Raw genomic sequence first — 15631 nt, forward strand, 5'->3', positions numbered from 1 at the left:
ACTTGCAGCAAAACAGAGATGTTTGGTTTACAAGCGGATGTGGCAGCACTTGGCCATGCATCACCACTCCTGCCCTGTGCCATCACCTTTCCATGCTCCTCCAGCTCTGGCTTGGCAGGAATTCCCCACACACTCTCCCCACTGCATCCCTGCTTCACTGCTCTCCCTGAGTCCTTTACACAGCGGGGCAGAGCCTTTTGATCCCCTGTCCGCCTGCCCAGCCTGAGCTGATGGGCTGCTGCAGGGTTTTGGTAGCGTTGGTGGGGAGGTTTGGTGCCCAAGCCCTCGTGGGCATTGCCTGCTGGGTGGGTATGGACTGCAGATGCAGGCTTGGGTATGGTGGGGGCTATATACCGGCTTCACACATAGCTACGAACAGGGAGAGAAAGCGCTGCGCTTCCCCACATCTTGGACAAGGGATCTCAGACACAAATTATCCCTCTGAGTTGCAGGGACAGCCAGCTGCAGTGTCAAGCCCCCAGCTCAGTGCTGCCCGGGGATGTGCACGGGCAGCCAGGCTGCCTCTCCTCTCCTCTCCTCTCCTCTCCTCTCCTCTCCTCTCCTCTCCTCTCCTCTCCTCTCCTCTCCCCTCCCTCTCCCCTCCCTCTCCCTCTCCCTCTCCCTCTCCCTCTCCCTCTCCCTCTCCCTCTCCCTCTCCCTCTCCCTCTCCCTCTCCCTCTCCCTCTCCCTCTCCCTCTCAGACCTGCCCAGACCTGCATCTCTCCCGCAAGGTCCTGGCCAGCCTCTGCTTCAGGGACAAGCTGGTCCCCGCTCCAGGGTGGCTGTCCCCTGGGAGTATGGGGTCCTGCTAGGCACCAGAGCCGAGCCAGACCCTGCGAACACCCAGCGGTGCCTGATCCCGCACAGGGATCGCAAAGCCAAGCCTGTCCCTCCCCTGGCACTCTGGTCTTTGCAGACAGAGTCTTCACTGGAGCTCTCTCTTCTTTGAGCTACTTCTGCCTGCCCTGCTGCTGCCTCGAGAGGAGCTTGCTTCGATGCCAGGGCAAAGCATGGAGTCACTGGTGCTGCTGGAACATCTTACAAGGCTTTGGTGGGAGGGGAGGGCTCGCCTCAAAGCATGTGTGGGAGAGACAGCAAGTCTGAGCGGATGCACAAGGATGCCCAGATGTGGGAGAGGGCTGGTGAACTCCCACTGCTCAGGGTGGTGAATGTAACAGCAACTTCTCTCTCCAGCCCTTTTCTATCTCTGATTTTGGGGCAGATCTTTCATTTTATATCTCAATCAGATTTTTCTGGCAGAGCAGCTGGTCCCACGCGACCTCGCTCCTGCCCTTGCAGCAATGCCATGGCTGAGAGCAGCCACAGCAAGAGAGTGCATCACCCTCAGCCATCCCCACCGGCTCCGACCCATCAGTGACTGCCGTCACAGGAATGATTTATTCCTAATTGTACAGTTACTCGGCAGAACCCAACTGCCTTTCTACCCACCAAAAAGCCCCAGCAATGTACTTTAGGAACTCCTGATGAGACTAATAGCATGCCTAATAGAGGTCACCGCTCATTACGGAGCCATGTACCACAAATTATACAAATATCAGGATGCAGAGAGCTATTGTTTCAGAGCTCTCAGGCCCATGTTGGCATCGCAGGAGCACTTTGGGGTGGGCAGGAAGGGCAGTGGTTGTGGAGCAGCACAGCTCTGTCCCAGCCGGCCTGCCCAAGGGCAGCATCTTCTTCCAGTGCTGCCTTTCTCAGCCATCGACCGTCAAAGTCTTCCAGCACTCATGAAAAAAAGATGACCCGAGGGCAGCACTGAAGGGCTCTGAAAGCAGCGGGAGGGAGGATGGAGATTCAACAGGCTTTGGGTGGGGGCCAAAGGGAAGAGTGGGGCCCAATGCTGCTGTGTCCTGAGCCCAGCATGGCTTGTCCCCCAGCAGCACCTGGCCAGCAGAGCAGGGCCACCACAGACATACCCATGGGACTCCCTGTGCTCTGCTGCTGTTCCCAGCTCCCCTGGGGACAGCATCCCAGGTGGTGGGAGCACACATTTCTCCCAAACCCCCTTCAGGGGACCCATGCAGTCCCAGCCCTCCCAGTCAGGACCCAAAGGCACAGCAGCCACCCCTGGAGACTGGGAGCTGCTGGCGCCCAGATGTGACCGCAGTGCCCAGTGCTGCCGGCCAGCTGGGCAGCGGGGACCTGCTGAGTCAGGGCAGCGGGGCTGGAGCTAGCACTTCTTCATCGATCGAAACCTGATTCCAAACCCAGGTCTGAGAAGATGAAAGTCCTGCTTGGGTGATGGCTGATGGCTGCTGGGCGGCAGTCGCATTGCTCCCCTCCTGGCCATGTGCCCCAGGTGGATGCCGGCATTGGCCAGGATTTTACAGCAGCCTCCACTCCCTAGTGCACGGCTGAGAGGCAATGGGTGACCACACGTCCTTCATCTCTGGCTGAGTGCTCCAGCAATCATCTATCCCTTTATTTAACGGTGTCTCAAATGAGAGAAGACACTGCCCGACATCAGCAGGATACAGGGAGGAGGGGAAGAGGTCCGGCTGTGGAGCAGGACCCTGGCACAGCCTCACCTTTGGCTTTGTGCTGCCAGAAAGGACAAGCACGGACTTGAAACGACTGCCCCAAGCTGCCCACCTCACCTGCGGGGTTTTGGGGCACAGGACATGTGCAACCCTCACCGCAGAGGCTCAAGGAGCACTGCCGCATCTATAGGGTCTCCCTGCATCCCGTGGCTGCTGTGGGCTCGGGGCCAGCGGGGAGGAACCCAGCCCCTGTGGTGCAGCCTCGGCACCTGTCTCACCTGCTGAGCAGCTGCTCCCAGCAATGCCGCGGGCGAAGTCCGAGCCGTGACCTTCATCCTCCACCTGCCACTTTTCCCTGCTCTCTTTGGTGCTTTACAGCCACCCCAGTGATGCTGGCAGGCCAGGAGCCCTCCTCCCTGTACCAGCAGCAGCCAGGCTGGCCATCCTCATGGCACCAAGCACCGTCCTGGCTCCCTGCACCACCACGCTGGAACTGCCGGGGTTCCTGGTGCACCCCCATGGAGGCAGACACACCGACATAGCACGTGGGAAAGCCTCACATTTTGATCCCACCTGAGCCCCCCTCTAACGCTGGGGAAGGCAGCCATTGGTGGGAGAGCAGAGACCTTAGCCAGAAGTATTTTTAAGCCAAAATTGCTCCCAAAGAGACAAGAAGCACTGGGTAGCCAGGTAAGCCAAGGTATATAAACAAACAGCTCAAATGGCACTTGTGGCAGCAAGGAGTGGGGACATGCAACATCCCCCAGGCAGCACATGAAAACCCCTTCCCAGGGAGGGTGCTGGCAGCAGCCAGCACCGAGGGATGCTCAGGATGAGGTTGGGGAGGTCAGCAGGGTTTTAGGAGCCCTCACGCACAACTGCTTCTCTCTCTTGGTCATCCTCCCTCGCAGTCCGTTTACCTGCCCTGGGCCAAAGGGGCTTTGGGGCATAAATGTGGGGTACAGTCTGGGGCAGGGGGCCCACTGGGGGCTGGAGAGTGGCTCAGAGTCAGCACGGCTGACTTTGGGCTGTGGGGAACAGCACCATGGTCACCCTGGCTTGTGTCTTTCCAGCCATGCCACCATCTCCAGCGTTGCACATTAATTATAATCCGTGTTTCTGGTTGTGTTGCTTTTGTTCTTTTAATAATGTTTGCTGCCTGGGAGAGGAGGAGTAAGGAATTCCTCTGATGGAGAGCATGGCTCCGGGGCTGGATGGGTCTTATACTGGAAGCCAGCACACTCTATGCTGGAGCCTCCCAGTTCACCATCCAGAGCCCTGATGGTTTCAGCCTATAGCTTGAGGACCCCGAAACCACCAACACACCTTCTGGGAGAGCCACCACACCTTGGCCATCAAAGTGTCACCACTGCCTGGGCTGGCCTGCACCCAGGGATGTGCTGTCTCTTTGCACTGGTGTGGCCGGGGTGGCACAGCATGGCATGGTGTGGAATTTGCCCATCCGGCAGCGTGCAGCCCCAAAGGGCTGGACTGGCAGCATGAGCCACGAAAAGCAAACAGGCAGGCTGTGCCCACAGCAAACAGCGCTGGCCACCGCGGGAATCTCCCTCCAAGCCCCGAGGAAACGTGGCGCCGAGCAGCTGCGCCGCAGGAGCGGCACATGACGAACGCTTTCTCGGTAATTAAAATATACACAGGGCGTTCAGCCGCCACCGGGCCAATTATTCACACGCCAGCCTCCCAGCGAGCAGCACGGCTCATGGCCAAGGGGGAGGCTGGCCCTGCCCCACGTCAGGCAACGCGAAGTGGGGCTGCTGTGGTCTCAGCTTTTTGCTGGCCCCCATGGCGGGGTTCCAGCTGACCTGCCTTCTTTGGGGAGCCACAGTGCTTCAGGTGCCTTGCTCATACCCGGGCTGGCGAGCTTGTCAATCAGCGTCATTTATACACTGGAATAAGTCACGAGGGATGAGCATCCTCCCGGAACAAATCCCTGCTGCTTGCCTTCCCATGCGCGCACAGCCCGTGCCTCGCCGCGGCCACGGCGCTCTCCCGGGACCCACACCGGCACACGGACAGCCCTGCTGGGAGCTGCTGGTGTGAGCTCGGCGACCACCGATCCCGCTCAGCCGCCTGACTGGTTCTGCCCGCGCTGTGTTTGCACAGAAAGGCAAACATGGCACCATGTCACTGGGCTCTGCTTCCACCCCGGCCACAGGACCGGGACTGGCAGGGAAGGAAGGACAGGAGAGCACCGTTGCTGCTGCTGGTTCATTAACATTTTTATTAGCTGTGACAAGTGCCAGGTCACAGCCTGCTCTTGTTAAAGTTGTGAAATAGTTTGCTTTCTAACCCCCTATAATTTCTCCCGTTAGGCTCTGAAATTTTCATCATTTTAGATGAAATTACCCCAGGCTTGGCCTCAGCCCAAAGATTAATTTGTATAAAGGGCTTGAATAAGGCGGGGAAAAACAAAAGGTTCTCCACGTTCGGTGGGAAGGGAGAGTAAGAAATATCCATTTTCTCCCCATCGAGAAAATAAAAGAGAAAGGGAGAAGAAAGGAGCATAATGACTCTTTTCTGAACAGTGTGAAAGCCAAAGTGGCTGGGAACTGAAAACTGCAATTTGGCAGCAGAACCCACCTTTGCCGGGGAGCCCTGTGCTGGCAGCTCCCATAGAAATCTGGGTTGAGTTGGTGGAGCTGTGGCCATGTGGGAGCCGTGGCTCAGGGCCGGGGGAGCTCCCTGTGCCATGGGGAAGGAGCGGAGCAGGATGCTCGGGGCTGGTGGTGTAGCTGTGGTTTCCCCAGGCTGCCAGTGAGGTTTGCAGCCGGCGTTGGAAGCTGGAGCTATTCTCCGCAGCACCTGGGCTGCTCTGCTCCCTGAGCCCAGCCCTGGGGAGCAGGCAGGAGCAGGTCAGCCCAGGGGGGACACCTGTGGTCCGCATGCCCAGCCCCGGTACAGCCCAGCACCATGCCAGAGATGTAGGAGCATCTCCTTGCCCTGTGGCCAGGACAGCACGGCCATGCTGGGCTGATCTTGGAGCGCCCAGGGTTTTCGGATGGCAGGGGTCTGGTTGCCCAGGGATTTGGGGTACCCAGAGGGTTGGGATGGCAGGAGTCTAGCTGCCCAGAGATTTGGGGTACTCAGAGGGTTGGGATGGCAGGGGTCCAGTTGCCCAGGGATTTGGAGTACCCAAGAGTTTGGGTTGGCAGAGGCTTAAGTTGCCCAGGGGTTTTGGGGAGCAGGGGTTTGCAGGGTTGTGCAGGGTCGTATGCTGGGAGAATGGCTGGAGAAGACAGGGCTGGGGGCAGGCAGCTCATATCTCCACCACAGGGAGGCAAGGTGTGATGGGGGTGATCGCAGGCCAAGTTCATTATTTATGGGGGTTCATCTCCCCACGCAGCCACCTCCCTGACCTTGGGTGTGTTGTGTTTTCAGCCAACTTGCTCCCTCCATGATGGCCTGATGGGCAGGGAAAAGCATCCCCCGGTGATGCTCAGCACCCAGCCAGGTGCTCGCCCCGCAGCAGGAACCCGGCCGGCGGCAGAGGCTCACGCGTGGCACTCAGTGAGGCGCCGGGCCCAGCTCTGCCGTGAGTCAGCAGCGTTTTACACCCACTTGGCCCCGGTGGAAGTGACGGCGGGCGGCGGCGGAGAGCGGCTGTGTGGGTGCGGGAGGTTACGGTGCTGCCGGGATGTCTGTGCGTGCGGGGATGGGGATTTTAGAGCTTGCTGAAGAGTGTGTGGGAAGCAAGCGGAGAAAAGCAGAGTGAAAGCAAGGGTTTGTGCCAAGGGTTTAATGAGAAGGTTCCCACAAAGGGGGGTGGGGGGGGTGGGAAATCAAAATAAAGCTACGCGTCCCCAGGAGGAGGCTCTGCCAGCTTCTGAGCAGAGAGGGGCAGAGGGCTGCTGCTTCCTCCCCAGCCTGCCCGTGGTCCCGGAGGGCCGGCAGCAGGCTGGCACCCAGCCCCCTCGCTGGAAGAGCTTCGCCTGGGTGTACGTGCAGGAGTCTGCCTGGCACGCGGCTCCCCAGCGAGCCACACCAGCTGCCGCCCGCGCGCGGGCACCGGTGCTCCTGGCACCGGCCCCAAGCCGGGCTGTCGCTGGCCCAGCTCCGAGGGGCTGGGAGAAGCCCCAGCCCCCAGGCGGGCGCTGTGGCAGGCGGCATGCCAGGATGGGCTACGAGGAACCCGTGATGTGAGTCAGGGCACGTGAGACTGGGTCCTTTGCCACTCACATGGCCTCACCGCAACAGGCAGCGCCGAGTGTCGGCACCCTGCTGCCCGGGAAGCCCACGGCGCTGGGGTCACACTTGCCCCCAGCTCAGTCCCAACCCTAAATCCAGTCCCTGCTGGTTCAGGGTTTCCTCTGCAGGCTCTTTTGCTTTAGACATTATTATAAAAAGATATTTCCTGCCTCATTCCCTACTCAAAACCAAGCCTGAGGGCAAGGAAAGTCGAGGTTTAGTCCCAAGAGCTTCTGAACCCTCACGGTGGTTTTCCAGCTCTTCCCAGCCCAGTCTGCCTCCAGAGAGATTCCACCTGATCCCCTCCATCTTGCAAGGCCAGGTCGGGTTTTGCCCCTCGGGGCTCCCACAAGCCTTGGACCATCCAGGTGAGTGTCCCAGCCCCATCAGCCCGTGCTGGGGTGGCTCTCTGACCCCCTCGCCCCAGCAGAAGGGGGAAGCGGGCACAGCCTCCAATCCTGGGAGCAAACCCCCCACCTGCTGTTACCCTCCTGTGCCCCATTGCCTCCATCTGGGGGCACCTCCCCCACCAAGCAGGGGGTTCTCCTTGACCCCGCTCCCTCCCACCCCGGGGACTCCCAGGCCAGCACCGCGGGGACACGGCGGGAGCTGGAGGTGCCTGGCAGGCCCCGCTGTTTGTGCACCCCTGGGCGCTCCGCACAGCAGTTCTCCCGTTTGTTTGCTCTCGGCCTGCATCTCTGTAGGAAACGTTACACAGGCAATTAACGCCGGGGCACAAATTGCCTTTGCGTGCTGGGAGACTACGGGAGCGAGCGCACGCCTCGCACCCGCTCCAGGATTCCGCGCCGGGTTTTCCGCCGCCCGCAGCGCCCGCCGTGCCCGCAGTGCCCCGGCAGCGGCCGCCGCGCCCCGGCACCGGGAAAACCCGGCCTGGAGCACGGCGGAGCGGAACAGCGGGAAAGCTGCGGAGGTGGCGAGGGGCGTGCGTGGCAGGGCGGGCGGGAAGGGGGGCTACCCGGGGGTGCTGCCCCTGCGGGTGCGCAGCGCCCGGGGTGCGCTCGGGCTTCCCATGGGATGGTACTGTGCGTGTGCGCGCCCCCGCGCGTGCGGCCCCCCCGTGCCCCCCCTGTGCGTGTGTCAGCCCGCGTGCTCCCGCACGAGGCCCCGCCGTCAGCGCCGCCCGTGTGCGCGGCCCCGGTGCGTGGGTGCGCGCATGTGGTCCCCCGCGTGTGGCACCCATCTGTGGTAGCGGGGTGCGTGTGCGGCACCGCCTGTGCGCCTGTGCGGGACTGCGGGTGTGGCACCGCGTGGGGCACACCCCGCGTGTCCCCGTCCCGTCAACGCAGCGGGGGGGGGGGCACGCGTGTCCCACGGGTGTCACCGCGCCGCTGCCCGCGCGTGTCCCCAGCCCCAGGGGCCGTGCCGGGGCCGTGCCCCCCCGCTCCGTGCGCAGCACCGACGCCCCCCTCCCTCCCCCACCTCCCCGGCGGCTGCAGTTTCCTCTCCCGCCAGCAGCGAGCAGCAAGTGGACGCGCGATCGGGGCGCACACACACACTCGCACACGCACCCGCACACGCAGCGAGGCGCGCACCCCGCGGCAGGCAGGCAGGCAGGCAGCGGGCGGGCAGCACGGGCTCCGCGGGGCTGCCGGCCCCCGCCGCCGCATGCGGGCCCCCGCCGCCCCGCCGCCGTCCGCGGCCCCCGCGCCCGCCCCGCCGCCGCCCGCCGCCGTCTGATGAGCCGCGGGCCCGCCGCCCCGGGCTGCCGCCGCCCCGCTGCCCCGCCGCGCCCCGCCGCCCGCCACCATGTACCTGCACCCGGAGGCTGCCAGCGCAGGTGAGCCCCGCCGTGCGCAGCGCCGGGCACCGGGACACGCACACCGGGGCTCGCCGCCGCCCCCGCCCCCTGCCCGGCCCCGGCGCCGGGACCGGTCCGTGCCGCCCCCCGCCGGGCCACGGGGACCGCTCACAGGCTGCGCCCCCCCCCCCCACACACACACCTTCCCGGCTGCGGCGCTGCCGGAGCGGCCGGTCGGGAGTTACGGTAGTCTGGGGACAAAGTCACCGCCGCCGCTTTCAAATGAGTCACCGCCCTGCAGAGCTGCTGGAGCCCCGGTGGCCCCGCTCGTTGTCCCCCACCCTCGGGGAAAGCCCCCGCCCGGGGACACCCCAGCCCGCGCGGCCAGCACCCCTTTCCCGGGGGAGCACCGTGGCGAGCCCCCGGGCTGAGCCCCCAGCCCCACTGGGTGTCGGCACCTGGACGAGCATCCAGCGGGCAGCGCGTCACCCCACTCCTCATCACCAGTCCCCTCCATCCTTCTGGGGGTCCCCAGCCCCGGTCCCCAGCCCCGTCCTGCTGCGCCTCTGCCTGCTGGGGTGGGCGAGTGGGGAAGGGGCTTTTCAGCGGTGCGGTTTTGCTGACCTCATGCTCCGGAGGCAGCAGTCGGCCCCGTACCGAGAAATCTGGGACGCTGTCGGGGAGCTTTGGGGCGCGCAGCCACCCGGTGAGGGCTGCCGAACTGGCGGCAGCCGGTGCAGCGAGGAAGGGATGCTGGCGGTGCGGTGCGGCTCAGCGGGGCCTGGCAGCCCTCACCTGCGGTGTCCCGGGGCCCGGGGAGCAGCCGCCGGCGGGCAGAAGGACGGCGTGTCCTGCGGTGGCGTGGGGACGTGCCGGCGGGGACGCGGGGGAGCACCGGCGCGGCTGCTGGTATCGCTGGGGTGAGCCGCAGGCGCTTGCCACAGCCAGGCCTGCGGGAGCCGGCAGGTTGGGGCAGCGCTGGGGACCGCCACACGCTGTCACCCACGGCAGGTGACAGCCTCAGTGCTGCCCGGCAGTTGGCAGCTCCAGACAAGCTGCCTTCGAGGGGAAGCTTCCACTTGCCCAGAGGCTGAGCACTCCGGGAGCAGTTTGGTCCCGTGCCGCCCCATCCCCACAACCCCGCAAGGATGCCCAGCGGGCAGGGGAGCACAGCACGGCACCGCCGGCTGCTTGGCCCAAGGTCACCCGGTGGGTCAGTGGCAGAGCAGGGACGCCAGCCTGTCCCCGCCAGCAGCGTGGCAGAGCTGCCCTTCCCTCCCGCTGCCCGAGATTGGCACCTGTGTTATTTCCCCTCTAAACTTTACATCTGCCGCCAGGTTGCCCCCCTGTGCCTTGCCCCTGCCCGACGTCCCCCTTGGTGTTCGGTGGCCCACCGACGGCTGGCTGTGTTGCGGCTGGTTACAAAGCAGAGCCTGAGCTCCTGGGGTTTGGGGGGGCAGACCCCCTCTCCCCGCTCCACAAGCCCCATGGTCCCCGGCTGCTGGGTCTCCCATCACGTGCAAGTTTTCCCACGTCACTGGCCGCGGCTGTGCTGTGGTGCCTGGGGCTGGGGGGTGCTGTGGTGAGGCCGGGGCTTTGAACAACCGGCTGGCAGCTCTCAGCTGGTGCCGGGACGCGGTCTGCTTCATTCACTGCTTCCCCCTGCCCCTGCTTTTCCTCCCATGCCACTGCTCAGCCGTGGTGCCATGCAGGCACCGGATCTGTGCCCCACCGATGGAGGCTGGGAGGGCACTCGTGGCTCACAGCCCCGCTGGCTTTGGCCAGAGCCAGGCATTTGCCACACCGCATCCCTGGGTGAGGCGATGCCTGTGCCCCTGCAAATCCCTGCCCAGCTTCTTCGGCTGGAGGCTGCTCTGTGTCACCGTGCGGGGGACAGTGACTGCGGCCCCCAGCACTGGCCGCGTTTCATGGAGGGAGAGGATGCCATGTGGGGAAATTTGGGAAACTTTGCTACCATCTGTGCCATGCTTTGCAGCCCAGGGAAAGGGGGCTTTGGGGGGCAAGGCAGAGCTCCGAGGTGATGCTGAGGGTGGGAGGTCTGGTTCTGGGGTGGGAGATGCCCGAGGAAGTCTGGTCTTGGCTGGCAAGAGGTGTTTGAAACTGGGACCGAGCCGAGGCGCTTCCCAAAGCAACTCCCTCCAGCTGGGTGGCTTTGCTGGGGGGCCATGGGGGACTGTGCTGCCAGCAGGGCCATTGCCTGTGCTACCCATGTCCCGTGATGTGTCAGGAGAGCTGTGGCTGAGTGCGAAGCAGAGATTGGGTCTGAAGACAAAGGTGCCCTCTGTGCCACAGCGATGATGTCCCCCACACCACCCACATGCACTGGGCAGCTCCCTCCTCCCTGCTGCAATGCAAGACCCCCCTGCTCCATCCTTGTCCCCGCCAGCTGTCCCCTCTCCGAGGAGGCAGTTGCACCTCAACAGCTTCATATTCTCAGTGCATCAAGCAGGTGCTGGGGGGGGGCTGGACCCCCCTGCCCCACATCCCCATGCTCCCAGGCTGCATTCCTGCTGGCCAGCTGGAGCATGCCGAGCAGAGCTGCGCCGCGGCGGACTCGCCGGAGGTGGTGAATCAATAACCAGGCAGCTGCCTGTTTTCCCCCAGCGCTGTCTCGGGGCGGGCGATGGAGAGCTCTGCGTGCTGGCGCGGCGAGCACCGGGGGCTGCGGGAGCAGGTTCCCAGGGCTGGGACAAAAGCTGAGAACCCGATTCAAAATCAGCTGAAATACCCTGAGGAGTGAGGCAGGGGCCAGGCAGGGGGCTGGGGTGCGCGGGGAGCAGCTGGGAGGATGGGGGAAAGCACGACAGCCGGGGAAGGCAGACAAAGAGCAGAGGGCTGGCAGCGTGCAGGCTGGCCGGCCTCGCTGGGAGCCAGGCACCTGCTGCAGCCATGCGTCCCGCACGGCACAGGCACAGCGCTGGCAGCTCCATTGCCCCCCCAGCCCCCTCATCCTGCTCAGGGCTGGGGTTCACCTCCCCACCAGCCCCCAGCCCCTTTGCTGTGGTGGGAGCAGGCTCAAGCCCAGGGGGTGGTCCTGCCTGCACCTTGGAGCATCATCTCCCACGGCCTCACCCTGTCCCTTTGTCCCCCAGTGCTCATGTTGTGTCCCCCTGCCCCCCCCCCCCCCCCCCCCCCGCCAGCAGCTCCACCCCATCCTCGGTGGCACTGGGGTATCCATGCAGATGATGACCCTCCCAGGGTCTCACCGCTCACTCCCCAGGGTCCTGCCTGCTCTTGCTCTCTCCCCACCACCTTCGACCCATTCAGCCTCCCTGTGCCCGGGGACACACACACGCAGACGTGTGAGACGCATGTCCCAGGGCCCTTGCACGACTAGGGGACAACAAGGACAAGGACTGGGGGCAACAGCCAGGCGGGGGGTCTGGCTGGGAGGTCTGCCTGATTCCCCCCCCCCCCCCCGCACACACACCCCCCGCCCCCGGCCACACCAAGGAGCAGGAGAGGAGCTGGAGGCGGCTTTCCACCGCCTGATCTCGCGGCTTTTCAGCCTGCTGGGGAAGGGCGGGGGAGCGGGGAATGAAGACAGATGCAGATAATATCGCTGCCACCCCCCGGCCCCTGGGGGCTCAGCTACAATATCTATTATAGATGGATTCAGCAGGGGAAGGGCTTTCGAAGAGCCACCAGCGTGGCCGGCGCGCAGGGACTGTGTGCAAAAGCAGAGCGGCAGCGAAAGCGTCGAACGAGGGTCGAGCGGGGGGCCAGGCTCCCCGGGATGCATCTGGGGGGACTGGGGTGCATTTGTGGGCTCAGGGGGTGGTGGGTCAGGCTGTGCCAAGCAACAGGTCCTGAGCCACTGTGGGTGCCAGCCCGGTGGTGGTGCAGGGGTGCTCTGCGCCCGACTGCGAGCTGGGGGTATCCTGCGAGGACCCCATCCCCTCCTGGTGTCCCCGGGCAGCTCTGCCGGCAGCCCTGCTGCAGGAGGGAGAGGGTCACCTTGGGGGGAGTTAATGAGGTTTGACAGGGAAGCGACCGATCGCGCTGACGGAGATGAAGCCGGGGCAGTGGTGGAGGGATGGCACAGCACAGCAGCGCGTCTCCCTGCCCTTTTGAGTGGGGGACACTATGGGGACAGTCCTGAGGCGGCACTCTGGGGGGCTCTGGGCACCCCTGATATGAGGTGTGCACAGCCCTTCCCCTCCAGCTGGATCTGTGGGACACTGGTGGCTGCGGGGTGGGGGGAGATGGGTGACCATCCCTGCTCCCCTGTGGGTGGCCATCCCTACTCCCCCAGGGTCTCAGTGTGTGTGTCACTGGAGGATGCAGCCCAGGGACCAAGGTCTGCAGAAGAGTTTCCATCACCCCCACTTGCCCTGGGCTCTTGGCCACAGCTCTGTGTCCCAGTCCTCCACCTGGGGCCTTCCTCTGCCCTTTATTCCTCTCCTCTGCCTCCTCTCTCCTCCCCTACCAGCTGCGTTTCTCCATCTTCCCGTGTGTGCTCCTCCAGCCCTCCTCTTCCTCCCCCAGCTCTGCCAGCCCCTTGGTTTGGGAGTTGTGGCTGATCCTGATCATCCCCCCAGCACTGAGCTGTCTGTGGGGCTCCTGTCCCCATGGTGGCCTTCCTGGCCACAAAGTTCAGCAGCAGCGGGGGTCCTGGGAGGCAGTGGCTGGGGGATGCTGCCTTGCTGGGGGGACAGGGAGCTGGGGAAGTAAGCTGGGGCTCATGGGGCTGGGCATGGCTGCATGGAGCCTGCTCGCTCCTGTCCCCCAGGAGCCTCTGGCTTTCTGCCTCCCTCTCTCCCGCTGTCACCAGAAGTGCCTGGGAATGATGGAGGGCCCTGGGGCGAGAGGCTAAGTGGTGGCGGCGGTGCGGCGGCAGAAGAGCTGGCAGTGCAGCTCGGCATGAGAGCCCATCCTGCTCCTCCGTGCCTGCTGCCACTGCCAGGAGAGATTTCTGTGCCTGGGTCATGTGGGGCTGGGGCTGCCTCTGGGGTGGGGGGTGATGCCCGGGGGCTACAGGGCACAGGCATGACCAGGACTGCGGGGCTCATGTTTTGGGGCAGAGATGACCTGGAGTAGGGGCTGCGCAGAAGCCAGCCTCGCTGGGGGATGAGGGGCATCACGAGGCTGTCAGGAGCAGGGTTTGAAATGGGGAGGGCGATGGGTGAAAACCCCATGGGACTCAGATGTGGGGGCAGAAAGTCCTTAGGGGGTCTGGGTGCTCCTCAGGAGGAGAGATGCAGTGGGGACCACTAGGCAGAGAAACCACACGCCTCTCCGGAAATCCTTAGCCAAAAATAGCCCCGCACCGGGGGAAGGAGCGCCTTCACTTGCCAAATTCTCCCTCCACTGCAAGCTTCTGCTTGCAACAGCCCGGAGGGGGTATGGGTGGCAGTCCCAGCTGGCGCTGGGGCCTCGCCCGAGGGTGCAGCGGGGTGTGCTGTGCCACGGGGCTGGTGGTGGTGATGTGCATGCGTTGCCCAGGGCCTTGTGGCGTCGCTGAGCAGCATGTGAACATGTGGTGCATGCAGCCGCACGCCGGCCACATACCGGAGCAGGGCAGAGGCACGGCTGCAGCGCGCCTGGGGGGGCGCAGGCAAGGGGGTGCCGGCAGGCACGGCTGCCCAGCGGGGAGCTTGGCAAGGCGCTGGGTGCCCTCAGCATCCTCTCCCTGTGACCCGGCTGATTCAGGGGCAGGTGCCAAGAGCAGCCACAGGGTGTCGGGAGCTCTGACTCACCTCTCCGTGGGGAATCGTGGGCTGAACCCGTCCGGATGGCTATGGCCCATGGTGGGAGGGTGAGCCCTGCCACACTGGTGCACCAACTGCTGCGGTGCCCGCTGGCCTTGGGTAGGGCTGTGTGGCTGAGGCACAACCCCAGTGCCATATCCACACCAGGAGCAGGGACTTGCTCCGTGAAGGTGGTACGAAATGAAACCTGGGTGCATGAGGGACCCGTCCCACCCTCTATCACATGAATTTCTTGCTCTGCCCATCACCATGGTGCCAGGGCCCGAGGGACACATCCATGCATGGCGGTAGGGTGGGACAGGGGATGTCCAGCTGCACCCTGAAGGAGCCGTGTGGTGTTTGAGGGTGTCCCCCTCCTGCAGAGCCCACGTGGCAGGGACAGTGCAGTGCTTCTGCTGGGCCTGGATGCCTTGGCATCACTGCAGCACCAGGCACATGGGTGCTGGGGGAGAGGTGCCCACACGGGGAGCAACTCACTGTGCCTGGCACCAGCCAGCCCATCCCGTGGGGTCGCTGGCAGAGGAGGCAGCGCCACGCTGGGGGTCGGTGGCAGTCCTGGGGGTTTGTGGCAGTCCGGAGGCAAAGCCCCCAGGGCAGGCAGCTCGGCATGGAGGAGGCAGAGACAGACAGATTGACAGCTCCGGGGGATGGACAGATGGCTGGATGGAGAAGCAGATGTGTATGAGGGATGGATGGATGGAGAGATTGATGGATGTGTTGGAGAGGGGGACGCACAGATAGACAGACAGATGCACAGATGGAGAACAGACGCCTGTTCCCTTCCCTCTCACCCTGGGCATGCCTGGGGTGCTGAGCTGTGGTGCTGCACTGGTCCTCTCCCCTGAGGCTTGTCTAACGATGGGACACTGGCCAGGACCCCACCGGGGCAGCGGGACAGCCATGAAGCTCCCAATGTCCCCTGCTGAGCAGCTTGTAGCCACACAGCCCCCAGCAGCCCCTGAGCAAGTGGCGCCGCTGGACCCAGCCATCTCAGCCCTCTAGCTTGCCAGCTCTGCGGCCGCCTGGTTCTGCCCCATGGCATGCCAAGCCTGGCTCAAAGCAGCCCCAAAATCCCCATCGGGTTGTTTCCAGGGATGACAGCAGGGCCTCGTTCCTGCTCAGAGGTTTTGCATCCCGGCAGCCCCTCTGTGCCAAGCCCCTCTCCCTCCACCTGTGCTGATGACATGGGCTTTGCCTGCCTGCTCTGCCCACTGGGCAGCCCCGCCGTGGTCCTGCCCTGCTCCCACCCGCATTGCACCCGGGATCCTGCACAGGAGTGAAAGCTGCAAATTCACAGCTTTTCAGCTGCAACCTAAAAATAAGAGGTTTGGGAAATATCTAGCAAATGAGTGGGAGGATGAGAAGAGGAGGAATTAATGGCCTGGCGCCAGGCAAACAGCATCTGGGAAGCCCCGGCGTGGCAATGTGACCGCCTC

The 15631-nt window shown here is 64.1% G+C and overlaps 1 protein-coding gene across 3 annotated transcripts in view; it reads left to right on the forward strand.

Annotated features, from left to right (window-relative positions):
* Nucleotides 1–670: 670 nt before the first annotated feature.
* SYT7 (synaptotagmin 7) overlaps nucleotides 671–15631 on the forward strand; it is a 41150-nt gene continuing 26189 nt past the window's right edge. For all 3 annotated transcript variants that reach the window (XM_080403844.1, XM_080403845.1, XM_080403846.1), the window contains exon 1: nucleotides 671–8502. In XM_080403844.1, coding sequence (XP_080259970.1) covers nucleotides 8472–8502 — 31 coding nt within the window. In that variant the 5' untranslated portion in view covers nucleotides 671–8471. The remainder of the gene's footprint in view (nucleotides 8503–15631) is intronic.

Source organism: Falco punctatus (genome assembly GCF_963210335.1).
Source record: "Falco punctatus genome assembly, chromosome: 10".
Taxonomy (NCBI): Eukaryota; Metazoa; Chordata; class Aves; order Falconiformes; family Falconidae; genus Falco; species Falco punctatus.